Source organism: Macrobrachium rosenbergii, chromosome 30 (assembly GCF_040412425.1).
Source record: "Macrobrachium rosenbergii isolate ZJJX-2024 chromosome 30, ASM4041242v1, whole genome shotgun sequence".
Taxonomy (NCBI): Eukaryota; Metazoa; Arthropoda; class Malacostraca; order Decapoda; family Palaemonidae; genus Macrobrachium; species Macrobrachium rosenbergii.
In genome coordinates this window covers 7,700,080-7,727,540 of record NC_089770.1, presented here as the reverse complement: position 1 = coordinate 7,727,540, position 27,461 = coordinate 7,700,080, and the positions used below count along the sequence as shown (strand labels likewise).

The following is a 27,461-nucleotide window of genomic DNA, read 5'->3' as shown; positions in this document are numbered from 1 at the left end:
ATCACAGGACCATGTCCTATTCGGTAACAATAATACTGCTTCTACATACAAAACAAGTGGGACAATATCTGTAGTAATACTGTGGTCTTGAAATTTAACAGAAACGAAATCCTTTTTGAAATTATGTATACTGTACAACACCAATTACTCATTTGTAAATAACCTATAAAGAATTTAATGGAATAAGGAAAAATAACTTGCATAACCAATATGATCTGATGGGAAGGTTTACAGTAAAACACATTAATGGCAGCTCATGAATTCACTTGCACTCCAACACACAAAAATGTATGAACAATCTTTACACACACACACGCAATTATAAAAAATTGGCATTTATTTCTTGTCAAATTAATTAATTGCTATAAATAACCAGTGTCTGGCATGTGACAGAAATACAGTAAAAAGTAGCCTGCATACACAGAAAAAAGAGCCAGAACAGAACTTAACATACTGTACTTGGTTTCCGACAATGACATTCTTGCTTATCTCTATATCACCAACCCATAGGCAATCAATGCCTTATATGTTATACTGTACTGCATTAGAATACAGGTGGGTTTCCTCTATACATAAACAACTATCTGCTATTTTACCTGTTTCCACTACATACGTTTCATTCTTGTATAATAATTAAAATACTTTCCAATGTTTCAAAACATCTCAAAACAGTAAAGGATGTCAGAAGAGTTCACTTGCATCTTAAAGTCATCTCATAATTCCCTGCTGTTCACATCACATAATCAGAGTGTGGGTTGCTTATTTTAGGCATATTTGTAACTAAGTATTACCAGATCATTGAATTTAATACTGTACTTATATTCTCTAGGACTGGTTTGAAGGGTTTTCATGATACAATAAATCACATGATACAGTACATAAAGTAAAGGGTAATATGTGGAACGTTCTCACAGAAGGTAAGAGACTCATAGCCAAGAATTGTTATTCACTTGTGGATGGTTTTTTGTAGTTATATAAAGAAAAAATTCTTGATACAACATGGCCAAGCTGAAGGCGCTATTCTTATATTCAGTATAATGGTTAACTGACGAAAACTATAAACGAAGAATATTGAAAACTGTCGAAGTTGAACGTTAAAAAGAAATTGCTGGATGGAACATGGACAGACATGAACTATTACACTCATGTTCCACTGCTTTTTCTACTTGAAAGAAATGGATTATGTTGAAAAAAACTTGGTCTGGAGCAATATTATATTTTCTGACTACATTTTCAGAAGTGCTTACTCCTTACAGAAAACTAGTAACTTAACTTCTAAATGGCTCAATTCAAAGTAGATGGAGATATGATGTCAGCAGCCGCAAAGCAAAGGTTGTGGATGTCCCTTGTGTAATAAGTACTGTAGTAACATACTTTAAGCACTCCTGAACAATAAATTTATTAATAAAAAAAAGAATTTTTCCATTATTCACAATATTTATCATTTCATAATTTCAAGAACATTTCTCTATACATAATTAATGAAGACACAGGCGTGGGAGGGGGAGTCGCAACTCCAACAACTTCAGCAGCACATTTCTTGCAGACCTCAAGGTTTTTTGAAGTAATTTTTGGCCCTTTTAGTTGCAATGTATTTTGTCTTTTTACTTTTCCTACCTTCTGTTTGGTCACTACTCATCTACATTTCCAACTTCTTCAATCATACTCCAATTTTCACCTTAAACTTATGGACAAACCCTTCAAACGAGCCCTATGAGTCCAGATTGAGTGACACAATGGTCTTCTCAAACTGCACAATAACAATAATAATACATAGGTCTACCTTTAAACTCTAATATACTCAGCTCAGGAACTTCTTACTACCAATAACCATAAGGCTTTCTTTTCTATTTACATAAAATTGTTTGTGGATAACAATACACAAACAAACTGTATATATACACGAACCACAATCCTACATCACATCAAATGGCTGACTTAGTAAACCAGATTCGTATTTTCCGTATTCCTTTCCAAGGGAACCGGATTTCACAAGTCTGCAACATCCTGTAGTGTGTTTTCACATAACCATCAAATTACATATAGCAGGAACCCCCATACATAAATACTTCATATATATGTACCTACACAATGTACCTAATAAAAATCAAAATATAAATTCACCTTGACGCAAGATGAATAGGGGCTTTCTACAAATTAAAAAACGAAAACTACAAAATACAAAATTCTAAAAATATTTTCAAGAAATTCTTTCACATACAATAATTCTAATGGATTAATAATGAAGACAAAATGCTTATAAGTCAAAGAACTAAAATCAAGTGCCGACTTTTCTTTGATAAGCTTCAAAATTGTTGAGCTTGAAAACTGTAATGGTCCATTCTGGAAGCACATGGTCAGTATATTCTCTGTGGAACCTGGAAAAAAAAGGTTGATACATAATTGTACATGGTTTCTTAAAAATCTTTATCTATGGTTTGTTTGCCTATACCATGGATCTCCACTCTGTCTGCTTAAATCATGGAGACACTCAGTGTAATGAAATATTTTTTATATAAACACATTTTTTACACAAACTCATTAATCATATGATACTTTATTAATTATCCCAGTCAAATCCAATCCTGAAAAGAACAAAATCATTCTATCAATAAAGACATTCTCCCACGACTACACATCTACACTCATTCTGATTTGCCCTTATTCAGATCGAATGAGTACAGAGAGAGAGAGAGAGAGAGAGAGAGAGAGAGAGAAAATTGTGATCCAAGAGATGGATGCATTCCAAGTAAGTACTCTGTCATAGGTTCAGCCTGAAACACAATGTTCAAGGATGAAGTAACTAATGACCTGGCTAGTAAAAACAATGCCACCTGCTCCAGAGCCATTGTTCATCAAAACCTCAAAAGAGGCCACGGTACCCTCATCAGATTTTGCTACATCAACTTACCCGAGTTCATGTTTTTTCTTCAGGTATGTGCCAAGCAGTTAGCAGATTTGTCAGAGTCAAGTCCCCACAATACTACTGTGGCATACTTCAAAATGTAAGGGGCATGAGACTGCCCTCCATGTTTGTTGCTGGCAATTAAGATGTTTCTCTGAGCAAAGGAGCAAAACACTATAATCCCAAGGTTTGTCCCAAAGAGACATAATGGAATGAGAGATTCCCTCTATCAAAGACACAAGTCTTGTCATCAGAGTGGTCTCTCTACCCAGACATGTGCAGAATGTGTGTAATCTCAACCGCTGGGAAAGAATTAACCTCCAGACTTTACCATGGCAATTGGTACATCCTTTGTGACTGATGTAGTTCAAGGTGCACAGATCCTCTTAAAGCCACTATTCCCATAATGAATAACTTTCTACAGTATAAAAAGAGAATGAGGAAGCTGTTGGTATCTGCCAAAAAAAAAGGCCAGAGATCTGCTCTATCACAAGGGTTTGAATGAAGAAGCATTTATTTAGGATCATCTCAAGAGCTACATCAATTAATTTAGGGTCACATAACGAGCTAAAATCTCAGAGAAGAAGATCCTGGAAGCTTCTAGCAAGGGATTTGCAATTTTTCTCATATACTTACCTAGTAGTAATTTGGAACTAGTGATCATTCATCTCCTGAGAATGGGACATATATTCAACAGGGTCCTTTGTACTAGCACCCCCTAGAAGTTCTGGATCCTTTAACAATCTACAGGTAACAAGACTGCTAAGCAAGTAGCTACTCAGGCTAACATAAAGTTACAAATCATTTCTGTACATACAAAAAACTGACCCTCCTCCATATCCCACCTTGCTGCTTCAATCTACATGAGAACGATCAATTCCCACCATTAAGGGTGCTTCAGGACCTAGATGTATACTCTACGATGGAGAGGGAGACTACTATTTCTGAGATGTGTTGAAAGACAACAACTGTAGTAACTAACAAAGTGAAGTTTTCCTGTCAAAAATCTAATTCCTGTAAAAATCATAATCAGGGAGACTATTGAAAAAATGTATAAACGTCCCTCAACTACATACTCGAACAGTTCTTATGATACCCATAACATTTCATGTGAAGCGATAATATTAGCCTCTAAATTACCACAGTACTGTACAGGCAAACGGACTGTATCATATTTCTAAACCTATTTCATTAAAGTAAAGTTCCCAAGGTCATGAGTTACATGCATAAAATTTTGGGGGCTAATAATAAATGAGAATTCCAGAATTCATTGGATTTCCTATAAAATTTCTGGCCATAACTGCTTGCTACTGCGTCAACTTGTATAGTACGTAACTTGTAAAAATCATAAGCTGTATGAGAAATATCTCCACACAAAATAAATTACCTTAACAGGAGCATAGGTCTTAATGCTAACTGTACTGCAGAAGGCCAAAGTCTCGACTTACCTTGCAAAGTATTCCAAAACTACTAAAGAATGTTTGTCTGGGTTATAAGGTGCACGGGTCCCAATGACAGTCACATCAATATCACAATACTTTCGATCTGTGAAAGGAACACACCTTATAAGTAATGAGTCTTTCCTCACATCAGAATAAATTAACATCAGACTTACATGAAACAAAGAACATTCCACAAAGTTTGGAAAATTAATCATTAAGTTTCAACATACCAAAGGAAAACTTGTAAGAAAAATGCAGACGGGTGACACAACAAAAGACACTGATTTCTTACTGCAGTTACATATTTTGAATTTTAAATGAAATGACAAAGCTACATACAAGAAAAAAAATCCATCATTGGCCACAAAAAGTATGATTCTCTCTGCTAAATTACACAGCATCAGTCCAAAGCCCTGGTGCTCACTCAGTATAAAATGAAACTAATCTAATTGTTTAATTCTGTCTCACAACAATACTTACCAACGACTGTCTGTAGACTAACATTGTCTATTTGAGTCACTTGTATATTCTTAGGATTAAGAACCAAATTGTGTACCTGAAAACAGGAAGATATAGCTGTTAGTGCATAATAATCACGATACTACACTAAAAGGACCTGCATCAAGTGACTATGAGTTGTCTTGAAAACTAAGCATTTCAGCTAAGCTATCAAACAAGTGCTAAAAATCCAGGAACAATGATAAATAGCAGACAATTATTTTCATGAATATCCAGCAAGCTCCAGATATAATAATGTGGAATAAACAAAACGGCAACAAGTTAACTGGCTCCCTTACTTGGTCACTGGTCCACTGGGTACTCCTCAACTTTGTGATAGCTTTCTGAGACAAAAGGCCTCGCAACTCTCCCCACTCTCTTCTGCTAATGAGCTCTGAAGAGGTGCACACTGCCTGTGAAGAATAACACTAGTAATATAATGGGAGAAATAAAAGGTGACATAAGCTCTATACACCACTTTTACTTTACGTGTATTTGTGCTAGACGTATATTATAAGCAGCTAGTGGCTTAGCCAAGATACTACCTGTCTGCTGAAATGCTAAAAATAGCATATTTAAAATTTAATTGAGAATGGTTACACTACTATTATATGTACCAGTAGTGATCTTTTCACATCCCCAAATATAATGTAATATATAATAGAATTCCAACATCATTCACCCCAAGTAAATGGTGTAAGACCAGCATGATGGCTTATGAGTAAGCCTTCACACTGGTCCTACAGTGCCTGGCTTGAAAAGGACCTGAAAGTCATGAGGTACACAACACACTGACATTGATTTAGTCTACTGTTGGCATGCCTTCTCAAAGACAGCCTCACTAAGTCCCACTTCTGGACTTCCAAATCCCACTTGATTCTAGAGCAAAATGATTGTGCTCCAAACCAATAATGACTTCTCTAACACTGATCAAAACTGGAGCACTTTTAGCGAGCTCTAACACCAAGAACACTTTGATTTTATACGATAGTTCGTAAATGAAGAGGTCATCTGTAAGTCATTTAGTTTTACCAAAACACAAGTTGAAATGCATGACAGAATAGATTACGTAACAAAAGCCTAACATAAAACAATGAACATTTGACAAATCAAAATGACTACTGTTACCTGTTTTACTCCATATTTGAAGTCTTCAATGGAAAAATTAGGATCCCATTCTCTTTTCAGTGTGGCTATTTCTACCTGATTGTGTAACCACCTGAATGGATTTGGGATGGAAATAACACGCATTCGCGTTGGCTCCGGAGTTCGCTCAGAGGTCTGCTTAACAGCAGAGGTGTGTAAATCACAGACACATGATCTGGAATAAAGAATATAAAGTTCTGGTGAGGTATTTACTCTCTCAGTGCTATACATGACTACAGAAAGTATGGACAATTATTTTAATGAAATTTACTTTGATACCAAACACCATTTCATAAAATGATATCAAGTTGAGCACATTAGGAGAAGCCTTGTAGAGACATGAGTATACTAGGCTGAGGGATTTGTGAGGCAGGGTGGCCAACTGACAAAAATTCTGGCTAGCTAATGCACAACAAAACTGACAACAGATCATTCCCACAATGACTCATTGTCCATTACAAAACCAATAAGTGCCAAAACTACAGTAGTATGTCACTGTCAAATTGAAAACAAAAAGGATGATAAATTATTACAAAAAAAAATACATAAAGCTATACATACATATTCTGAAAAAACCATGAAACAATCATAATCACTTCCAGAAAAACTCAAATTAAACAATTAGATTACCACTTGGGTCACCATATGACAATAGGTAACAACCTGAATAAGGTATATAATGAACAAACTTTCAACTACAGACTGCACTGTATACAACGAGTTCTTCACTGGGTGGGTCGATATCGTACTCGCCTAGCACTCTCCTAGGCCCGCGTTCGATTCTCCGGCCGTCCAGTGGAGGATTAGAGGAATTTATTTCTGGTGATAGAAATTCATTTCTCAGTATAATGGTTCGGATCCCCTACAATAAGCTGTAGGTCCGTTGCTAGGTAACCAACTGGTTCTTAGCCACGTAAAATAAGTCTAATCCTTCAGGCCAGCCCTAGGAGAGCTGTTAATCAGCTCAGTGGTCTGGTTAAACTAACGTATACTTAAATTCATTCACGGAGATCATGGCCAAAATATCAATCATCCTCCATAATACAGTAATGTTTTTTTTAGATTACACTTACCTCCTGTGTGGTGCTTGCTGTTGTGTATTAAAGGCACTAGCACCTGCTGCAGTTTCTGCTAAGGCAGTGAATGATCTGGTATGCAACACATGATTGCATCCATACAAGCATATTCTGTGTGCTGTTCGTAGCATTCTGAAATTAAGAGACATATACCATTACTCTGCATGAACACAGAACCATTATTGCAGACAGATCATATCAAACATTTTTTAGGTATTTCATTCATATGGATGAAATAAATTCACCTCCTTAGTACATGCTTTTGCCAGTTACATTATGGAACCAGATACCCAGATACTGAATTGCAATAAAATTAAATAAAGGTCCTCCCCCTACACTCACAGTGACAATCTTAGAGAGTTCAGCCCATGCAATTTTACCTACTACTGTATTCTGTTAAAAGGCAAACTAGTGTAGTACCTTTCCGTTGTGGAGTTATAAAGTCCTCCACAACTGATGGTTTTTTCAAACAAGGAATTGCAAAATTGGCTAATATTTACCATCTCACCACTCTTGCGATGATGGACATAATTTTCTCAGGTAAATAAAGACAAGACTCTGTAAAACCAGTCACCTATCCAAAGCAATCAATAATACTGTATTTAAAAGGAGGGATTGGGCAATCCTCCAAGAAGTATCCTGTAGTTTTCTCACATTAAAGGCTGCCAAGGGTAATGACCTTAATTGTGATTGTATTTATGGTGCATGCAGTACATGAAATGTAATGAAAAAAAGCACCAGTAATTCCCTTTATTTTAGTACTGCTTCTGACTTCACGAGTAGTATATGTAAACTTCGAAAATTAGGTGTCAGCAGCCAAGCACTTAATAAAACCTACTTTACAGATTTCATACATCCTTTATAAGGGGGCTGTTTTTAATGCTTTTAGCAAGCCTAATCATAAACTACCTGGTGTTTAGCAGGGTGGTATCCAACAGTACAAGTAATATTGTTCTGTATAGCATGAATATAAGCTACAGTACTACTACTCACATTTGCAATTATTCATTTCCCTAAATGGAAAACTGAGTTTCTCCTAGCCCTGGAATGGTTCTGATGTGGAGCAGTCAGTGAGGTATGAGGCTGAAATCCAGCAATTCCTGGCATCTCAGTAGGAAGATACCCTCTTCAGACAATTCCTATACCTCTGTTTCACCAGCAGAACTACAGATATTGCCTTTAGGTCCCATGCTTCAAAAACTAATAAGGACTACTTGTTCTGCTGAGTACCAGAGCCCACATTCTCTGAGGTGCCAGGTTACTGCCCACTTTACCAAGAGCCAAGTTTTGAAAAATGACAAATTATCTTCCAATGTAGTAACGATGAATCAATGATACTTTCATCTAATGAATGGTATACTGTATAAAGAATTGGTGAATGACAAAGCTTCTTACATTAGGAACAATAACACCTATACTTGCAAAGTTACTTTAAGTGGAAAAGTTGGGAACAATCTCTTCAGAGACCACCACAGTGAGTAACTTTAAGACAGGTTGAGAACGTGGGCCTGGGGGTCAACACCCATCCTTTGTGAGGCTATGTGAATTGGGGGGATCCTTGCAAGGCAAAGAAATCCCAGTCAGGACAATGTTGGAATATGGCATCTTAAGTAAGGTATGTTGGTTGGGGTTGATGGGGGGAGGGGGAGAAACTACCACAGGCAGTAGAACACTATGTCCAGGTGAGGTTATGATACAATGTACCTATTTTGGCAAAAGCACCCATTACCTTTTTTTCTTTTTCTGACAACTCCTTCACTTTAGCTTATTAATAAAACAGTGCATATAGGCTAAGGGCAAGCCTATTTCATTCACTACCCTACCACTGTTTCTTTTAAAAGCCACTCTTGCCTAACCCCACACTGTTAGAGAGGAGGCTGGGGTAATCGCAGTGACGAGGAATGACTTGCCCAATGGGTAATCACGGTAAAATAAAAAATCATAAGTAGTCAGAAAATTATAGGAAGTGTAATAATCAACTTAACAAACAGTCTAGGACAGTATTTAACCTAACCTAAACAACAGGCCTTATATTACCCAAATCAAACCTTTACACAAACTACCTAATCAGTGTAAGCTAGTCTAAGCCTAACCTCTTCAAACTATCTAATCATTGTAAGTCAGCCTAAGCCTAACTTACACAAACTATCTAATCAGTGTAAGCTAGTCAGAGCCTAACCTCCTGCATTCTCTTTCAGTTAGCAAATTGCCTAAAACAATTTAGATGTAAGAGAAGAGTAAGAAATGTCTATCAAATATATGTGAAACAATGATAAGTGGGAGATGGCAATGGTTTGGGCTTGTCCTTTGTACTACCCAAGGAGAAAATAAGACCTGACATGTCAACTGGACTCCTGAGGGTGCCTGAAGAGTTGGACGACCAAGTTCTCACCTAACCTATGAAACAGGAGGATGGGAGGAGTGGAGATTTATGAAAGATAAAGCACAGTAACTGCAAGAGTGCTGGAATTTCAGAGGGACATGATTATGACGATAAGCACAGAATAGAACCTACAGGGCACCTCTATTAGACGGTATATTTTTACCATACGGCCGACTTAAACCATGGGGGTGGCTCCCTTTGATTCAAACTTTACAAAATTGGGGACACAGCCGGTAAAATTTTATAAGTTGCCATTAAGACTCCTGCTAGCCATTTTTGCTTGAAAAACCATTTAGGGTTTTTCATGCAAAAATGGCTTGGAAATGATAGGCCACAAAAAGAACCTAAAAATACCAACCTAACGTAACCTAGGGGTGTTTACAGGTTACAATTTTGCCGTATTAGCCATGGAGGGGGGTGGTGGCCTGTATTGTCTTACCTTATGTCGTAATTTAAATTTTTTAATTGATCGTTTGCGTGATAGTGTTTATGGGGTCCAAAATAAGGAGCACTTTTCAAAAATGTAGGTTACAATTTCATATCGTGTATTAGCAACTTATAAAATTTAATTTTGCCCCCTAGCAAAAACTTCCATGGAATAAAAGTTATTGGGGGGTCCAGGTCCACGGGGGCAAAGCCCCTAATCAGGTCAGGGAAAGACACCTGAAGTCAGGTAAGATCTGGTTAGGTCAGGTCACAATGCTCTAGGTAAGGTTAGGTTAAGCTTTTAATGGCAGGTTTTTTTTTATCATATTAACCTCCCTTGGGGCGCCGTGCCCTGACCTGGCGTGGGGAGCTCTGACCCCCCCAAGACCAGCCCCGGAAGTAACACTAAACCTCGCCAACACTTTCACTAAATTGCTTACGGGTTAAATCCAACGCTAACCTTGAGAGTCCTAACTTTCCCTACACCACGGGTACAGAATATTACATTATTCCATGACGATACAGGCTTATTTAAATAAAAAATTATGTAATTCTATAAAACAAAATACCGAGAAAATAAGCGTACGTGAAAATGGTCACTTGACTCGTTAGCCGTTGCCCGAAAAGCTCACGATCGTCTTACATAATTTTTAACCTTCTGTGACCCACAAACAGTAATCGTACTTATAATTTATATAATATCACGACTCTAGTCCAGTTCTTCCTATTTCTAAACCATAAATGGCATGACACAAGCTCAAAGACTCGAGAAAAGTTAAATAACGAAGGGGGAACCTCGTACTGACTTGGGTACTGTTGTTGTTAGGCAAGTAGGTCCTCGGGAATGGGACGGGCCTCCTTTGGTTATGGGGGTGGGAGGGAGGGGGAAGGCTGTGCCGATCTTCTTAAGTTTTCGATGGAAAGTAGAGTTTATCTTTGTAACGGCTCGCCCTCTCTCTCTCTTTCTGTCTCTCTCTCTTTCTCTCTCACACAAACACACGCACATACAGTAGAGAGAGAGAGAGAGAGAGAGAGGGGGGAAGAATACACACAGAAAAGAGAGAGAGAAACATACAGAGGTGAGAGAGAGAGAGAGAGAGAGAGAGAGAATACACACAGAAAAGAGAAAACATACAGAAATGGTGAGAGAGAGAGAGAGAGAGAGAGAGAGAGAAACACACAGAAAAAGAGAGAGAAAAACATACAGCAAATGGTGAGAGAGAGAGAGAGAGAGAGAGAGAGCGAAACTGTGTCAGTTTCAAGGATGACAGCGAGGGCGGATGTATTTAACCCAAAACATCCTGTTCCGGATGTATATACTTTATCTTTTAGCTATTACGTTTCCATCGTTAGCTTACACGACGAAAGGGAGGTCGATCGAGTCATACTGTGTAGTGTGCATGTACATACACACTTACATACATATATGTGTATGAGATATTTGCTGAAAGACTTCCACATGATATACAAAAGACTGATAAACACACGAACATAATTATATTAACACGTAGCCCTCGGTGCAGGTGTATGAAGCAGCCGATATGGGAATTCATTGGTTATAAGATCACTGACGCCATAATTCTATGGAACATTACTGCAAATTAGGTTCACATTAATTATTATGAATGGCAATGATTATTGTTTTCCTTCTGTCAAACACCCAATGCTGGCGTGCATATATATATATATATATATATATATATATATATATATATATATATATATATATATATATATATATATATAAAGCATATATAAACATACATGGTCAGTTCTTGAAAAAATATTCTTTTGGAAGTAATGATGAAATAAAATCTTGGAGTATTACAGAGTTTATTCAAATACAATTTGACAATTCTTGGCAAACAAAGTTTTAAGAGAACTTAACAATAACTTTACTTGGCTCCTACTTTCATCCTCAATATTTTTATTTTTCCTATTTGATTTTTTCTTTCCGTTCCACACTCTATACCAGTCTCCTTCTTTCTTGATCTAGTATTTTAATATTTCTTTTCTGGTATTTCAACATTTGTAAATCCATTTTACACTGTAGCCATATATGTATACTTACATGATTTGAGCTGAATGTTTTTTGTGCCAGAGCCAAATTTTACTTACAGTAAGTTTACAAAGAATAGTCATTCTATGTATTTACTGTAGTCTTAAATCTAAATGGTACTTTCTTTCTCTTTTCCATCCATTTTTTAAGAAAACCCATAAAATCAGTCGAAGTAAATAATGGATCATGTCTTGCAACACAAGTGAACACGATGAGCAATAGTTTGCTCGCTGGTGGTATCTGGCAGCAATTCCCGCGTTGCGTAGCAATGTTTTCCGTGGAAGGTTTCCCTGTTAACACCCATTACAGAAAAACATCAATGATGAACAGAATTACTACATCTAACAGGTATAATACTATGCTTTTAATAATTAATAATAGAATAACAACTAATATTAAAAAGTGACCATATTTGTGGCGTTTAAAATTAACTCCAATATTAACTTTTGGATTTGCAGAGCTTCGTATTTTAACTGAATAATTTGGTTTATTTTTACTATTCTCTTTTTGAATTTTTCTGTCATGCAATCATTTTGGTTTACTATTTTTTAAGATTATTCTGTTCTTATGGGATGAATCTTTATGTAAAGCACTACATAAATATCTTACGCAATGGTTTGTATAAATATACATAAATTAAAACAACTGATTGTAGAACACACAGTGGTAATTATCCGAACTACTTTAGCTCACTCCAGTGAATTCGCATAGTTTTCACCCTTGAATATAAACGGGATAATATGACTTTTATCCTCCGTAACAGTACTGTACATAACAAATTCTGTTTCCACTTAAAATATGTTTCTTTACTCCAGAGAAGTGTCGTCACTTTCATCCTGTGACTGATCATTTCCATCCCAGTGAAATTTCGCCGAATTACAGTACTTCACCATTGCTCATTTTTCATCTATTACGAACTATGAACAGTTCCTCAACCGGCGTTGCAGAGACAGATCCCACCAACGACTAGTCTTTTCCCCTTAAGTGGAACTGTCTTTGAAGGCTTGACTTTGGGGCTATTGCCCTCATCAAGCAGAATTTCGAATTCGTCCGTTTTAACAGCCACGCACTTTTCCCCGTACAAGCAAGACGCCATTGGCGTATTGCACATGAGCAGACAAACCCACTTATCGGGAACCACAGATTCGTACAGTGGGTGGTCTGAAGGCAGGACGTCTCTGTCTCTTGACAGTTTCTCCTTGTTTATGCAATGATCACTGTGCTTATTCAGAGTCGCCGTCAAGGTTTTCACGTACCGAAGACAGTACACGAGTCGCGACTCGTTGTGAACGGCTTCCTGCGTCACGTTCTCGGTACAGTTCGAATCAGGTCCAGCGTCCCTCGAATCGGCGAAAACGCTCCTGACGGAGTAATACGTGGTGAGGAAGAGCACCAAGATGAAGAGGATCATTCCTGCCAAAAGTGCGGCCCAGAACGACCTCCGGACCTCCACAGTCTCTCTTAAAAAGGAGCCGATTCTCCCGCAGTCTACCTTTTTCATCCTTTAGCGAAGATGAACAGCAACCGTCTATTACCGGTCGCCTGCCACTCAAAGCGGTCAACTTCGCAGCATCCGATAACGGCCTGTGTGTCAATGTGACGGTTGCCAGCGGCGTTTCCGTCTATTTATTGACCTTCGTGCGGTAGCATGTACCCCTGGGATAGCTCATTATCCGGGAAAAAAATGTAAACAAGCCATTGTGCAAACAGGAAGTAATTCTTTTATCATTATCGTCACTCCACGGCAGGCAAAGTTTCCCCGATTGTTTTGACAGTAAATACGCATTGCTTTCGTAATCCTAATGACGCTTAAATACCTTTCACATTACAGTGTCTTGCCAGACAATATAATAATAAAAAAATTAACTGCCATATACGGTACAAATGCAGTATGCAGATGCCATGGGGCATACAGAAATACATTCAGATTAAAAGGTTGAACAGCCAAACAAACATTGTCAACAATAGGCCTGATATTAATAATAATAATAATAATAAATAGCCTGAACATATGTGCTAACAGTAACTTCCTCACTGGGATTTTAAAAGCCGAACACTGCAACATCGGCTTGCTGCTTCAGTGGTAGGTGGTTAAAATCCACAAAGGAGAAGTTATTGTTAGCAATAATAATGACAAGTAAAAACATAATGGTGTCTGAATTTAGAGTACATTACTGAATAGTGCTGACGGTAAGATAGAAGAGATATTACAAGTATACCATTATTCAATAAATATAAATAATAGTGATAACATTGGCAGTAATGAGAAACACAAGTGACAAACGGGGAAAAAAGATCAAAGGTAATTTTATCTTACCAACTAGTTTCTCTCTCTCTCAAACGCTGAGATGCCAATTTAACATGCAAATAAAAAATGTTATAGTTATCACACAAAACCCTGGCCCCCGCCCCCCTCCCCTGCCTCCCTCTGTTCTGGAACTAGTTGATAACAGAGTGTAGGATATTTCATGTGCTATCACAACTCTTCCAAACAGTTGATGACAAAGAACCTTTGCCATGTTTTCATCTGTAGGCCTAAGACAACCTTACATCAAGTTTGAATGAATGATTTTGAGTTATTTGGCAGAGTGACAACTGGGTCATACGTCAAGTCTGAGTGCCTTCATACAAGCACATATGCCAGGTCCTCTATATGTTTATAAAGATCAGGGGAAACCCCAATATTAGGTAATGTACAGTACATTTACATATTTGGTATAGGTACAAATTTTTCAGGCTAGCCATGAGTCAATGATAATAACACCATTACGAGATTTCTACTTACCAAGAAATTATCATTTAGACCTAGCTGCACTTACATGGAACTCAAGTACAGTTTTACCTTTGTTGAATATTCTTTGTATCTAATCTTCAGGAAACGACAATCTGCAGCACTCACCATTCTTGCTTGGAACTCTCCAATGATTCATGTTCAAATATTATTTCAGGAATCGTTTTAAAAACTGAAAGTCCTCGACAGTTCACTAATCCAGGGCAATGTAGACTTCTTTACGCTGACAGACACATCATAGATCATTTTATCTACAATCAGGATCTCTTGAAATGCAATCTTCTGTTACCTTAGACAATTCATTTTCTAAGTGAATAACGTAAGCTGAACGAAAAGCAGACCTTCATCAATATCAATCGTCATGTGGATGCATCATCTTCGATTTTTATTAGTTACAATAATCTCAGTGCTCATGTGAGAAACATCAGACAAATATAAAAGATAGGTCAAACTTTACACACAATAACCAGAACGAAACCAACTGTTCCCAAGTTATCCAGATTCACACACACACACACACTCTTGAGGGGCTGATACTTCACTTTCTTGGCAAGCATTACCCAAGAGGATGGGGACATCTTCAGAAACATTACAGTGTACAGGTATATAATGCACAACATACATACTGATATTCTCAGTCTATCTGTTATGACAAAAATGAAAATCCTCAACTATGTAAATTATTTATTTTTGTGTAAATGATCACATTTTTGTCAACCACCCTGAAAACACAACTATATGACTAGATATCTACAATGAAATGATGGCTTATTTGACTTCACACTTTATTCATCTGCTTCAACTTTTAGTTTTAAAGAGATAAACTTAAGAATGTGCACAAGGCCACAGTTCTGCCCGTCACACTTCATTTGCAAGCAACAGAAACATGGCATTGTATCCAAGTGATACAGGACTTGACATTACTGTGTTGTAGTCCATGTGTACTTATACCCACAAACCACAACACTTTGTATGAAAAGATTTAAGGTTTCTAGCCCAACTGTCACTAATGTAGTAATAAGGAATCTGAATATATAGATAGTATTCTTCCTACCTGCTTTTAACTGTAAAGCATACTCAGGCTACTTAAGTTCAAGAAAACCCACAAACCAACTACTGTACAGTACATTCCTCATCCACCTAACAATTGAAAATCTTGATGGCTATCACAGTACTATAGGTTTATCCTAAAGAAAAGACATTTTAAAAACTGTAAAATCTAAGTTATTCCTGAATAGCTTCTATATAGACCAAGAGAGACAATTTATAGTTTTCCAACTCTATAAAGTACAGTTAACTGTAACTTCTCCGTAAGTTATATTAAAAATTCTACACTTAAAATAAGCTGACTACATCGTCAAGACCTAAAAACTAATGTACGACTTCACAAGCTTCAAATCTGAAGGTTTGAATCATTTTATGCTTTGCAGTAACTGTGACGTAAGTCATTTGGCACCTCACTGGCCTCTTGCAATTCTACCCTCTAAAAGTGCTGAAAGCCTTCAGAGTTCCAGCAGTGTTTTAGCATTGTCCCTAAATTCCTCGTTTCCTCATGTGTGAAGGCATGTAGCACAAGCCCTGAAAGTATGAGTCTGTTAATGCAACAAAACTCTCTCAAAACAAGGAGATTAGACCCACAAAACGTCGCTGTACTTTTTGGTGTTAGCTTTCACCATTTTAGTGTCTTTGGTTTTCGCAATACTGAAAAAGTTGTGCAAGCTTTGCAACAGAGTGTGCTGTAAAAATCTAAGATTTTAGATAACTTTCTACACTGGCTGCAAAATGTAGTTTCTTAAATTATGACAATACCTGAAAGGTAATTTATTTTATGAACAAACTATTTACTTGGTAACTGTCTTTAAATTAGGTATCAAAATGAGATCTTTTTTACTAAAAAAGTAAACAAAAAACACTGAATACATGTCACAAAAAAACATTTAAGATCACTTGCAACAGTGCAAGACTAACATAATTGATTCAAGTTCAAATTAGATCGCTACGAACTGCTCCTGAAATTAAACTTGTGTGGGAGCATTCCGAGGCAACAATTTTTCCTCGGCTTCTGAATCGTGAGCTTTCTCTACCTCATCAAGGCGTCCTCGATTAACGACAGGATTTTGTGAATACATCCAAGATGCTAAGCTCACCAGAGCAATGGCTAGAAATGTCCAACCATTAATGGGAATCCCAAAGATCACCTGGAAACAAAAGTACACTGTTACTCAGAAGTGTGAGTCATTGGAAAACAGAAATTTTGGTGGCAGAAAAATTTTAATATTCTTCGCTGTTGACAATATCAATACTAACATATATCAGTCAAACATGACTGGTAAGTAAGATTACTTAACTTGCATAAAGCTTACTCAAAAGATATACTTGCAAATGAGACGTAATAGGACAACTTGATAAAATGCACCAAAACGTCCAAATTGTTAGCAGTAGCTTTCCCAATCCCCACATGGGACTAACAGCTAACCAGTCTTTTATTAAAAAACAGAGGTCAAGTATTTTTAATTACTACAAGACAATTCTTCATATATTATTTTATCATGATTACCTACATATATATATTTTTAATTGCAATGACAGTGCAGTGTTTCTAGATACAGTATGTAGAAAAGGCTACAGCTTTAACTTTTAAAATTATGAAAAATGTCTACTTCCACTGCTGATGACCTACACCCTTGTGATACCTATTCAAGATTCATGTCATCCAATCAATAGTTATGATATATACTGTATATGTGTGTGTATATATGTAAGTATATATATATATATATATATATATATATATATATATATATATATATATATATATATATATATATATATATATATATATATAATGAATACCAATAAATCACTGGCAAAAAGAATATACGTGATCTTCATCAAAAGTTAAGTTTTACCTCAAATTTGGAGTTACTACGGATTAAGAACCAGTTTTTGCTAATTTCCTATAGAAAGAATTAATCCACACTCTTTAATTATTTCCAAGACTTTACCATAGTTGAATATTCTTGTTTACCAAATGAGAATAAAAATTTAATCAAATTTGTCATGCAATTCCATTTTCTCTAGCACCGTAACGGAATATTCAATATCCCATGCAACATGGCTCGTAAAATGCAACGAGGAAGCGCGTATTCAGTGCCAAAGGAGTGTGGGGGGGCCAAAGAAGGGTTGCTGTGAGTAGCACCCAGTGCTGCCCACAAGCAAGTATACGAAACACCTACCCACGACAAGGCAGCTGTGAACACAAGTTCAAGAGCAGAGGCAAATGTTTTCAGGATGGAGTTCAGGCTGCGTAGGAAAAGACTGGTCACGATACCCACAGCTGCATTATTCAGGATGATAATGATAACTATGGGCTGCCAAATCTGAAAAAGAATTGAAAATCAAAGAACTCTGAATTGTGTTGGATATACTGTTGGTATGAAGGCTTGTCCTTGCTCGAGACACATTTCTGAATGCCTCTGGGAGCACCTAGGAAATATTCCAGCATTAAAATGTAACTTACTTGGGAATATCCAAAGGAAGTACATGATAAACACTGAACCTTTGACATATGACCAATTCACACAAGGAATTACCACATAAATAAAGCTGTTCATTGTGATTGTCTATCATTTCAGTGCATATTGGTCACCTGTATTATCATTACAGTACATGCTGGTCACCTGTATTATCAATTCTGAAATCCTGAAGCAAATTAAATACAGAGAATGATCAATGATGGGAGGATGTGATTATCTGGGGACATCAAGTAGCTCATTTATTGAAAATTCTTTAATGATTTGCCACATCATCCACTAGTGGGAAAAAGAACAAAACAGTTGCTTGAAAAGATAGTTACAAAATGATTATAAAAAAAAAGCCTGTGTTCCTTTACAACTATGTAATACTGAATCTATTACTGAACTGAACTATAAGCATGGGTACAAACAAACAAAAGGCATGATTTTTAATGGCATCATGATTTTGTGATTCATGCATATATAATTACTGTATTAGCTCAAATAAGTATCAGTCATCAGTAATGACAAATATCGTATACAAAATCAAAAGTAAATTTTCTCCACCCACAACATAAAAGTGAAGAGTTAGCCGAGATTAAAGCCATCAGGCAGATTTCCATTATAACATTTGCAGTGATACTAAGTGACCCAACAGAGATTACTGCTCAAGAACTCAGCATGTTAAACCGACGGACAAGTCTATAAATCATACCACCATAGGTAAAAACAGTCCCCATCAAGCTGCATAGTTAACATGAAAACTACAATATATCCTTGACAATGTGGACAAATCATATGCAACCAAAATAATAATAACATTAAGAACAAGTAATTATAACTTACACAGTTCAAAATACAAAATGTTTTCAGTGTGTAATGAATAAATATATTCTGTTGTTATACAGTATGTCATAAGACTAAAAGCTGTATCCTACTCATTACCTCAATCTAACAACTAACAATGATTATTGCATGATAGATATCATTTAACCCATTGCAACCACACAATCAATTTGTTATCAAAATGTAGCAACAGGTTACTATAAATAGCTGTTATCCTTTCAACAAAAATACAATATCTGGATTAAAAGTTATATACCTCTGAATGACTACCTAAAGTAGTAAATACTTGTGATTAACCATCATACACAGGTAATTTCTTTTACATCTTCAAAAATTCAATTAATGGTGTTGCAAAAATATCCTTAAACTCTAATAGACATTGTGACACCACTACACTTTATAATGTGGATATAATACACTTACCTGGATGAGGGAAGTGTATTTAAAAGCAAATGACAGTTCTCCTCTGTACAGAAGCACAGCTAAATTGCAAATAATCGAGTCAATATACATAAATATATTCTGCATCATTATGTGCACCTCTGCTCCAGTGTCTTTCAACAACTTCTCATTGTACACACCAGCTAGGCAAGAGCACATGACCTGAAAGTCAGAAAGGACAAACATTTACTTGTCATGAAGAGCTAAAACACAGCTCACTTTCATATTAATTTCCTTCATGCATAAAAAACACTCTAATCTAAAATGGCATCCAGGTAAACAAATAAAACTAAACAGTGACCCCAATATGGCTAATAAAATAACAACAAAATTTTTAAATTCTTTACGACTTGTATGATTAAGGCTAGATAAAAAGTGCACTATATAATAAACTTGAAAACTGACGGCTGGCAAAGAGTAAGATCCCCTACCCTCTGAGAGGTGACCCCTTCTTGCCCAACGTACTTTTAACACTGTTTGCAAGTCAGAGGTCTCTACAAAAAAGGTTTGTATCTATGGAACACTGCAAGATTATCATCATGAAACTATGACAAAACAACTCTCTTTAGAAATATTGTACCTGCAAAACAAGATTCCTTTCAGCTAACAAGCATTCTATCATCAAGTAAGAGTAAGGTAAGGCACGGAACATGCCTGAAACCTAGTATAGAACACTGGGTGATCTAACATCAACTGGTCCAGCATAAACATACCTGAACCATAAGAAGTCCACTGTGAAGTGACAGCAAATTATCCCACAAATTTGTTGGAGGAGCCTGACTGGAGGATGACTTTTCAGAAGTGCTCAGTTGTTTCATAATGCATCCAACAGTCAAGATGATATAGGATATCCATTGCTTTGTGCTCAACTTTTTCTTAAAAATAATCTGCAAAAATAAAGAAAATTACATCTTTAATGTAAATAGTTACAATTCAATTTACATATTTCAACAATTTAACTTTTACAGTCAAGCCCCAGAAGAATTTCTTCCATCACAATGAAAACTGTATAATAGTAAAATTCCCCCAAGAACCAAAACATAATTGGAAAATCAAGTTCTTAAAGCTATAATTACATAATTTTTCTGAGGAAGATGATGATCAACCCAAGTGATTCATAAATAAAAAAAAAAAAAATTGGAAGAATCACTACCCTGGCAGGAGAGATAGATCATTTGAAAAAAGGAAACATTGTGAACATCACCATGAGTGGAAACAGGAAACAGAGGGCAACCCTTGTCATAAAATGGAACTAAAGAGCAATCAAGGATTACTGATCATCAGGAGTGAATGTAAGATACATTTGCCTTGCAAGGCAAACTGCAGATGCTACTATGGTTTTTTGCAGTGTCCATCCTTAACCCCCAACAGTTGCCTTGTTCTCAGCCTTTTACTTTTCATTAGATACCTAATGTCTCTGCCCACTTCGCTGTTCAACTTCTTTAACTTTACGTTGTTCCAGTTTCAAGTGTCAATCAATCACAAATCTTTCAGGAAAGCCTTATGAAGGTCTAGCAATATGATTCAGTTGTCTTGCTAAACTACCTTTTAATAATAATAATAATAATAATAATAACCACCTACTGGCATGCGTACCTAATTCTAAATGAGAATGATAGCTGCTCACATTCTCTATTTCACAGTTTATCAAGAGAGAATCTTTTTATCTATCTTTCTGTAAGAAATCCAGTTTTTCACTTATTGCAAGACAACTTTAGTGATAATGATGTCTGAACTTAAAAAACTTTATGGCACATACTAGGCCACACTAGTTGCAGAATTTCCACTCAATTCAATTTACACTTTTCAAGTATCCTTAATTAAAATTTCAAATTAATCAAAACTCATAACATACCTGAAAGACAATTCCTGTTACAACGACTCTGAACTGCAGTAAGAGGAAGTAGGTTGTTGGATCGAAGGCAGCCAAGTTAACAAAAGCCAGGTTATTATAGAAGCAGTACAGCAGTGCCGGAATCATGTACAGCAGCAATACTGTAAATACAGGTTCAGGAAATAGGTATACAGTACTTTAAACCTACACAGTAAGCCCTATGACTATAAAGACACTACTATGCACAAACATTTCTAGCATATATCTACGACAAATTCCCTTGTAAAGACACCCAAGAATATACTGATAATAATCAGACTATCCTGAATAACTTTCAATTGTCATTTATTGAGGGTGCCTGTAGTACAATTAAAGTATCAGATATTTGACTTTTATTATACAGGTTCTGTCAGCTCCCTAAACTGAACAGGTTGGGCAAATGGAAAAAAATGCATACACAACATTAATGGATAACCTATAGTACTCAAACCCCAAAAAACTGTTTGCACAACTGCATCACTCCGAAGCGAAAGGATTTAGAATACTGTTGCAGTGATAGGAAGCAATGGGATCCTAAAATCAATTATTCTAATTGACAATACATACCTCTGAAGTGCTTCTTTATCTCGGCTAAAAATGTTACGATTTTATGGCTGAAAAGAGAAACAGAGAGAAAACTCTATAATGTCGCACAGTGAAACTAGGTACACTAATCTAAGAGAAAATTCACCAGCATATAGTGCCCCTAAGAGGGGAAACAGGTTTAAAGCAGTATCATACAATATTTATATACTAAAAGTTTATCATACACACAAGCAATCTCTTTAAAAATGTACATTATTTCTTAATCAATCATCCAAGCACAGGGCTAATTAAGACATTCCATTTCATTTTTGTGATGCCAATTAAACATCTGAATAATTTTATTCTATATCTGTTCTTTTTCTTGCCAATGGGAGATTCCCTATAATGGTACAGTACTAGCTTCACATCTGCTCAACTCACAAACAGATATGTTTGACCATAATTCAAAACTACAATAAATAAGCAAAACACATGCTGTCTATTTGACTTTTAAATTTAAGCATATTTAGAAAGCTGGCTTTCTGCTAAAGCTTTACAAAATATGAAAGTTCATCAAAATAAAGCATGTTACTGGACTCTGTTTCATCAACATTATTTCTCAAAAAACAAAACCAAAATTTTTCAAACACCTGTACTTGTCTTGGATGTTTTTTTCGTACCACCTAAATTTAATCTAACATTTATTTTGAAAGTTGTGCTCTTACAACATCAGTCTGCATACTGACAGGTCTACCTGTAGGGGGCAGGTCTCGGCACTCTCTTGGATGTAGAATTTCTGCTGTAGTGTCATAGGCATAGGAAGAAGTCTGGCAGAGCAACTGGGGAAAGTGAATAGTCTGATTTGGTGATCAGAAAATCTATCTGTCTGGTATGCTATACAAGCAGGGACCAAGCCCACCAAAACAGGACAGCGTGAAGTATAAGGTGAAACCCTAGATGCACTCAATGGAGGATGGCAGGTGCCAGGGAATAGGCCTGGTTGTTAGCCTGTGACCATTTTCACAAATGTGTAAAATGGTATTGTAAAAATGCCTATCCAAGTAGTGCATGGGGTGAGACAACCCCGAGTCACAAGTGTCTGAGCATCTTGGGGTTGTCTAACCTTTTGCACTGCTAGGATAGGAACTTGCTTTAACAGCCACCCAATGAACAATACATGGGCCAGGCATCTTTAGGCCACCCACACTCTGACTAAGCTAAACAATCCAAGCTGGTACTACACACAAGAGTATGACTATGCTTGAGATGATCAGTAGACCAATGTCAAGTACATTCAAGGATGTGCTGAGATAGCTCTCAGGAGTTATGATGGTATTCCAGGGAAGTGCAGGATCTTCCCTACATACTTCCACATAAACATAAGCATAGGATGAGTCAAGGTTAGTCACCCTCTAACAAGAAGCACATGTAGGTCACTGGGCACAACCACAGTCACACAGTGGGGACTGGGGACTAAGCATGAGCGAACCCACTCAATAGAGATCCATCAGAAGCAGACTTGTGTTCCGAACCATCCCTACCACCTGCCCCATGAGTAGGTTCTGGGATTGCCATCAATCCCAACTGAAAAGAGAAAACTGCAAGATGTCTTCTGGTCCGCAGGTGTCCTCCCCAGGCTGAGTGTAGGAGGGGCTGCAGGCACTGCTCAAGTAAGCAGTTGCGTTTAAGGTAGCCCCAGTTAAAAATACAGCACAATCACAATCTGCACACAGGGCAATCATTCAAGTGATAGTCCAGTGTGTCAGCACAGCAAGGTGGTTGAAGAAAAAGTGGCGCTGCTTACCAAGTGAGTGGGTGGGTCCCCAACCCCTCACTCATCTGCCACTATTTAACTACCTTGTTAACAAACTCCAACAGACTAGACCAAAGTTATCTATGCAGAATAGGAAGGTTTTTATCCACATAGGAATGGACTCAGTACCATTCAAGGTTCTGTAAAATGTGCAAATACATAAGTCTTCATTCCCGAATCACCTAGAGTAACTGAAGGTCTGATTAAGTAAATTATTTCATTCACAGGGAAATGTTCATAATTACTTAAATGGTTTTTTTTATCAATAAATACCATCACTAAACAAGCCTGCAACAATAACCAAAAAGTGGAATGTCTAGCCCACTAAGAATGCTTAGTGATTGACAAAAATTAACATACCACCAATATATATAACAATATTTTGAACTTGATTCATAAATACTGGGAAGGAGCAAATTTAAAACTATTTATTTCAGACTGTAAGATGGAACACCTAAACTACGAAATTTACAAAAATTCAACAGAAAACAAAATGCCAAAGAGTTCCCAAGCAAAACTACCACACTGCTAAAACATTCTGACAGCTATCATGCAGTAAAAATGTTTTAGACAGACATCACTCTAAATAAATAGCATCACTCTTGATAAATACAATGATACTTACTCTTTGATGTACAAAATGAAAGAGGTAACCAATTTTGTTGCCTCAGTAAGTAAGACAACAGTGACTGTGTTGTAACTGTAACTGTAATCTGGCCGTTGTGATGCTGTTACCATAATCCCTGAAAATACAAGAATATATATTTATATTTACTATGCATTGATAATAATGTAAAAGAAAAAATCTTACAAGATTTACCTTAAATATCAGGCATTAGCTACAGTGCTTACACATACCATAATTAGACTTCAAAAATTAAGAAACTACATATTTGACTGGTTACATATGCAGTAAATATTACCTTTAGTATTAATTGCTCTTGCGTTCCATTTTGTGAACACCTGTCGGCATATTTTAAAGAGATGACTAATATAAATGTATGCTGGAAACACTTACTCGAAAACCAACCATGTTACTATGTTAGATGTAAGGGTTAGGTTTGGTTTCTATGTTGAACCTTGATGTTCTTGAAGGCTTTAGATGTGATTGCTGCAGTTTTAATTTTCAAGTTGCAAAATGCTTTAGTTATTGTTAACCTCACCCAAACCCTACACTCCCAGCATATTCCTCATTTTCACAGGAGAGAACTCACTTAATGAAGCACCAGCAATGGAAAGATTAAAAGAATAAAAAATACATTAAAATCTATCAGAATAGCCTGATTTAAACTCCTGATAGAATAGTTATTTAAAAGTAACCTTCACTGCTAGCCACTGGGTCAGGTCTACCATATAAGCTTACATAAAACTTGGGGCCAACTACACCTTTGGGTGGGCTAAGGAGTACTGCACTGGAATTGGCAGAGTGGTTAAGGGACCAAAGCCACAGTTAAGTGGCATACAGATGCCCAGGTTTAGTATGGGAGAAAAGTTAACACTGGGATACTATTTTACAAGTTACCTAAAATTAATTAGAGTAAGCGATTCCTGCACTTCTTTCCATTTGTCGATAGCAACAACTTTTCTCCTATATGACTTCTGTCTGAATTGTAAAGTTCTCAAAATACTGGTAAACTGTAATGCAAAAATAACAATTGTCTTTTGGCATACACCTCCATATCCTATTTGCCGCTAAATAATTTCATGTGGTACAGTCTATTATGCCGTCATGTGTAATTTTTTAATACATTCACCATTAATTGATGCGAGTGCGAAAGTCAAGGGAGGCCACATCCACTTCAGATGCAGAGCCCTAAGTAAGGTTTGGGTCAGGAAGGTAAGATTAGATGTATTCATGTAAATGCCATCACTGATTATGAAGTACACTTAATTCACTTTTCCTTTTAATCTCCTGCAATATTTGCTGTTGGCAGTTGAACGGGTTGGGAGGGGTCTTTACTCTTGAATTGCTTGGCTATTTATGATAAAAATCATATAGTCAGATTTGCATAATTCTCATTATGATCAATGAGTCATGTCAGTTCAGGTAAAAAAAAAACAGTACAATTTTAGCTGTAAAATATCGTAATTATTATATATTACGGACAGCAGTAGGCTACAAAATGAAAACTGAAAAATACCCTGCCATAAATTTAGCCTAAAAATTTACAAAGCAAAAGTTATCTCTAATTGATATACAGTAACCCATATTTGTGACAGAAGTTGTATAAAAGAAAAATTATTGCAACTGATGAGATACACCTAGCTTAGCCTCAAGAGTGGAAAAATAAATAAATGACATTAATAATTAGGCTACAGATATCAGCCTGAAGTGCTAATTTATGCAGTCGCTAGCCAACCCTAGCACCCACTGAGGCTTGGCATACAGTAGCCTATTACCCAAAGCTATACGGCAATGGAATGGAACGTCAATTTTAGGCCATTCGGTCAATCAGCACTGAAAGGGAAATTGTGAGTAAAAAAACTTTTAAAGGTGTAACAGGAGGAAAATTTTGCGTGATGGTGAAAAGATGGAAGAAAGACAATATTAACAGGGGCACAGTAAAAGGAATGAAAAGGGTCGCAGCTAGGGGCAGAAGGGAGACTGCAAAGAGCCTTAAGTAACGCCTACAGTGCACCATGTGCGATGCACTGAAGGCACCACCCCCGTAAAGGGACCCTATTAACAATTTAAATATAGGCTCCCCTAAAGCATAGCCTACAAATCAGATGTAAATATGAATTCATATGTCAGTTAATAAATTTTAAAATTGCGTAGGTATACTATTGCTCACTGTAGGGGCCCGAAGGGAATAGGCTCCTCGCCTACCCTATCCCTCACCTATCAGTTACAGGAATACAGACCCACTGCACAATCTACATAAACCAAGGCATTAAGCCAAAAACAAGAAAATACGCAGACCTTGGAAAATGAAACACATCATGTAGGTGACAAATATGACGAAACTCCATCTCGTAGGGAACAGAGCCTGCCAGTTGACGCCTCCCTCAGCCATCGTCCTCTCTCTCTCTTTCTCTTTCTCTCCCGAGCGGCACAATTAATACGAAGTCTGACCCAGCTCTGTAGACGTGGACATTATTACGGCTGCAGCAGTTCTCTAGACATGTGACGATAAGAACCGGCACCTCAACACCTGAACCATATCTTATCTATTGGTCTTTTTTGTTTACACTGCTGCAATGTTTACGTTATCGGCGACGTCCCGTGTCGATGGCTCCCTCGTGCGTTATGCGCTGGGTGATACGTGTTCGGTGATCCCTTTCCTGTTTACTGCGCATGCTCAGTCGAGTTCACAGTTATTCGTTCTGAGGAATCCCCAATTTTTCTGTGGCAGTGTTTGATGTTATTACCATTAATGTCATTTTAGTGTATATGTAATATGATTAATTGAAGCAACAGGGAACGACAGTACCATTATGCCTCGTAAATATGAAGAGATAGATGTCATTATCGTTGACAATTCGCAATTGTCAGCTTGCCAATAAAGAACTCCAACGTGCAGAAATGTGAAGAAAGCAGCCCTATTGAAGAAGGCAGCCGTATTAATTAAATATAACCATAACAGAATCCACGCTACCAAAAATGCTCATCAAATACCAGAGAAAATTAGTATAAAATTGTCAGACTTTTCCTACTGTCGCAGGGCGTCCAAGTTGCATAAGGAAAAACCCTCAATATTCTTGCACAAGGAAATTCTAAT

General features: G+C 36.8%; 2 protein-coding genes across 3 annotated transcripts; both read right to left on the bottom strand.

Annotated features, from left to right (window-relative positions):
• Positions 1-247: 247 nt before the first annotated feature.
• On the bottom strand, positions 248-10,786 carry LOC136854987 (m-AAA protease-interacting protein 1, mitochondrial). Its single transcript, XM_067131667.1, has 7 exons — positions 10,683-10,786; positions 7,065-7,199; positions 5,974-6,166; positions 5,145-5,258; positions 4,828-4,903; positions 4,354-4,450; positions 248-2,378 (listed from the first exon to the last, which is right to left on the bottom strand). Exons 2-7 carry the CDS (start codon positions 7,196-7,198, stop codon positions 2,279-2,281), a joined length of 714 nt encoding a protein of 237 aa, XP_066987768.1. The 5' UTR covers position 7,199; positions 10,683-10,786; the 3' UTR covers positions 248-2,278.
• Positions 10,787-15,396: 4,610 nt separating this feature from the next.
• senju (UDP-galactose transporter senju) lies at positions 15,397-26,991 on the bottom strand. Of its 2 annotated transcripts, XM_067131656.1 has the most exons (9): positions 26,663-26,991; positions 24,365-24,482; positions 21,969-22,015; positions 21,384-21,523; positions 20,242-20,415; positions 19,511-19,690; positions 17,963-18,106; positions 16,811-16,924; positions 15,397-16,304 (listed from the first exon to the last, which is right to left on the bottom strand). In XM_067131656.1, exons 1-9 carry the CDS (start codon positions 26,754-26,756, stop codon positions 16,260-16,262), a joined length of 1,056 nt encoding a protein of 351 aa, XP_066987757.1. In that variant the 5' UTR covers positions 26,757-26,991; the 3' UTR covers positions 15,397-16,259. The 2 variants fall into 2 exon arrangements, with proteins under 2 accessions (XP_066987757.1, XP_066987756.1); XM_067131655.1 differs by lacking the exon at positions 15,397-16,304 and having other exon boundaries at positions 16,605-16,924.
• Between the last annotated feature and the right edge of the window lie 470 nt (positions 26,992-27,461).

Excerpts from the sequence above, each read along its gene's own strand:
- LOC136854987 (XM_067131667.1), bottom strand. The coding sequence starts at position 7,198 with ATGCTACGAACAGCACACAGAATATGCTTGTATGGATGCAATCATGTG. Across the intron at positions 5,259-5,973 it reads TCAAATATGGAGTAAAACAG|GCAGTGTGCACCTCTTCAGA; the intron begins GTAACAGTAGTC and ends TATTCTTCACAG. Across the intron at positions 4,451-4,827 it reads TAGTCTACAGACAGTCGTTG|ATCGAAAGTATTGTGATATT; the intron begins GTAAGTATTGTT and ends TTCCTTTCACAG.
- senju (XM_067131655.1), bottom strand. The coding sequence starts at position 26,756 with ATGGCTGAGGGAGGCGTCAACTGGCAGGCTCTGTTCCCTACGAGATGG. Across the intron at positions 24,483-26,662 it reads GATGTGTTTCATTTTCCAAG|GGATTATGGTAACAGCATCA; the intron begins GTCTGCGTATTT and ends TTGTATTTTCAG. Across the intron at positions 20,416-21,383 it reads TAACAGGAATTGTCTTTCAG|ATTATTTTTAAGAAAAAGTT; the intron begins GTATGTTATGAG and ends TTATTTTTGCAG.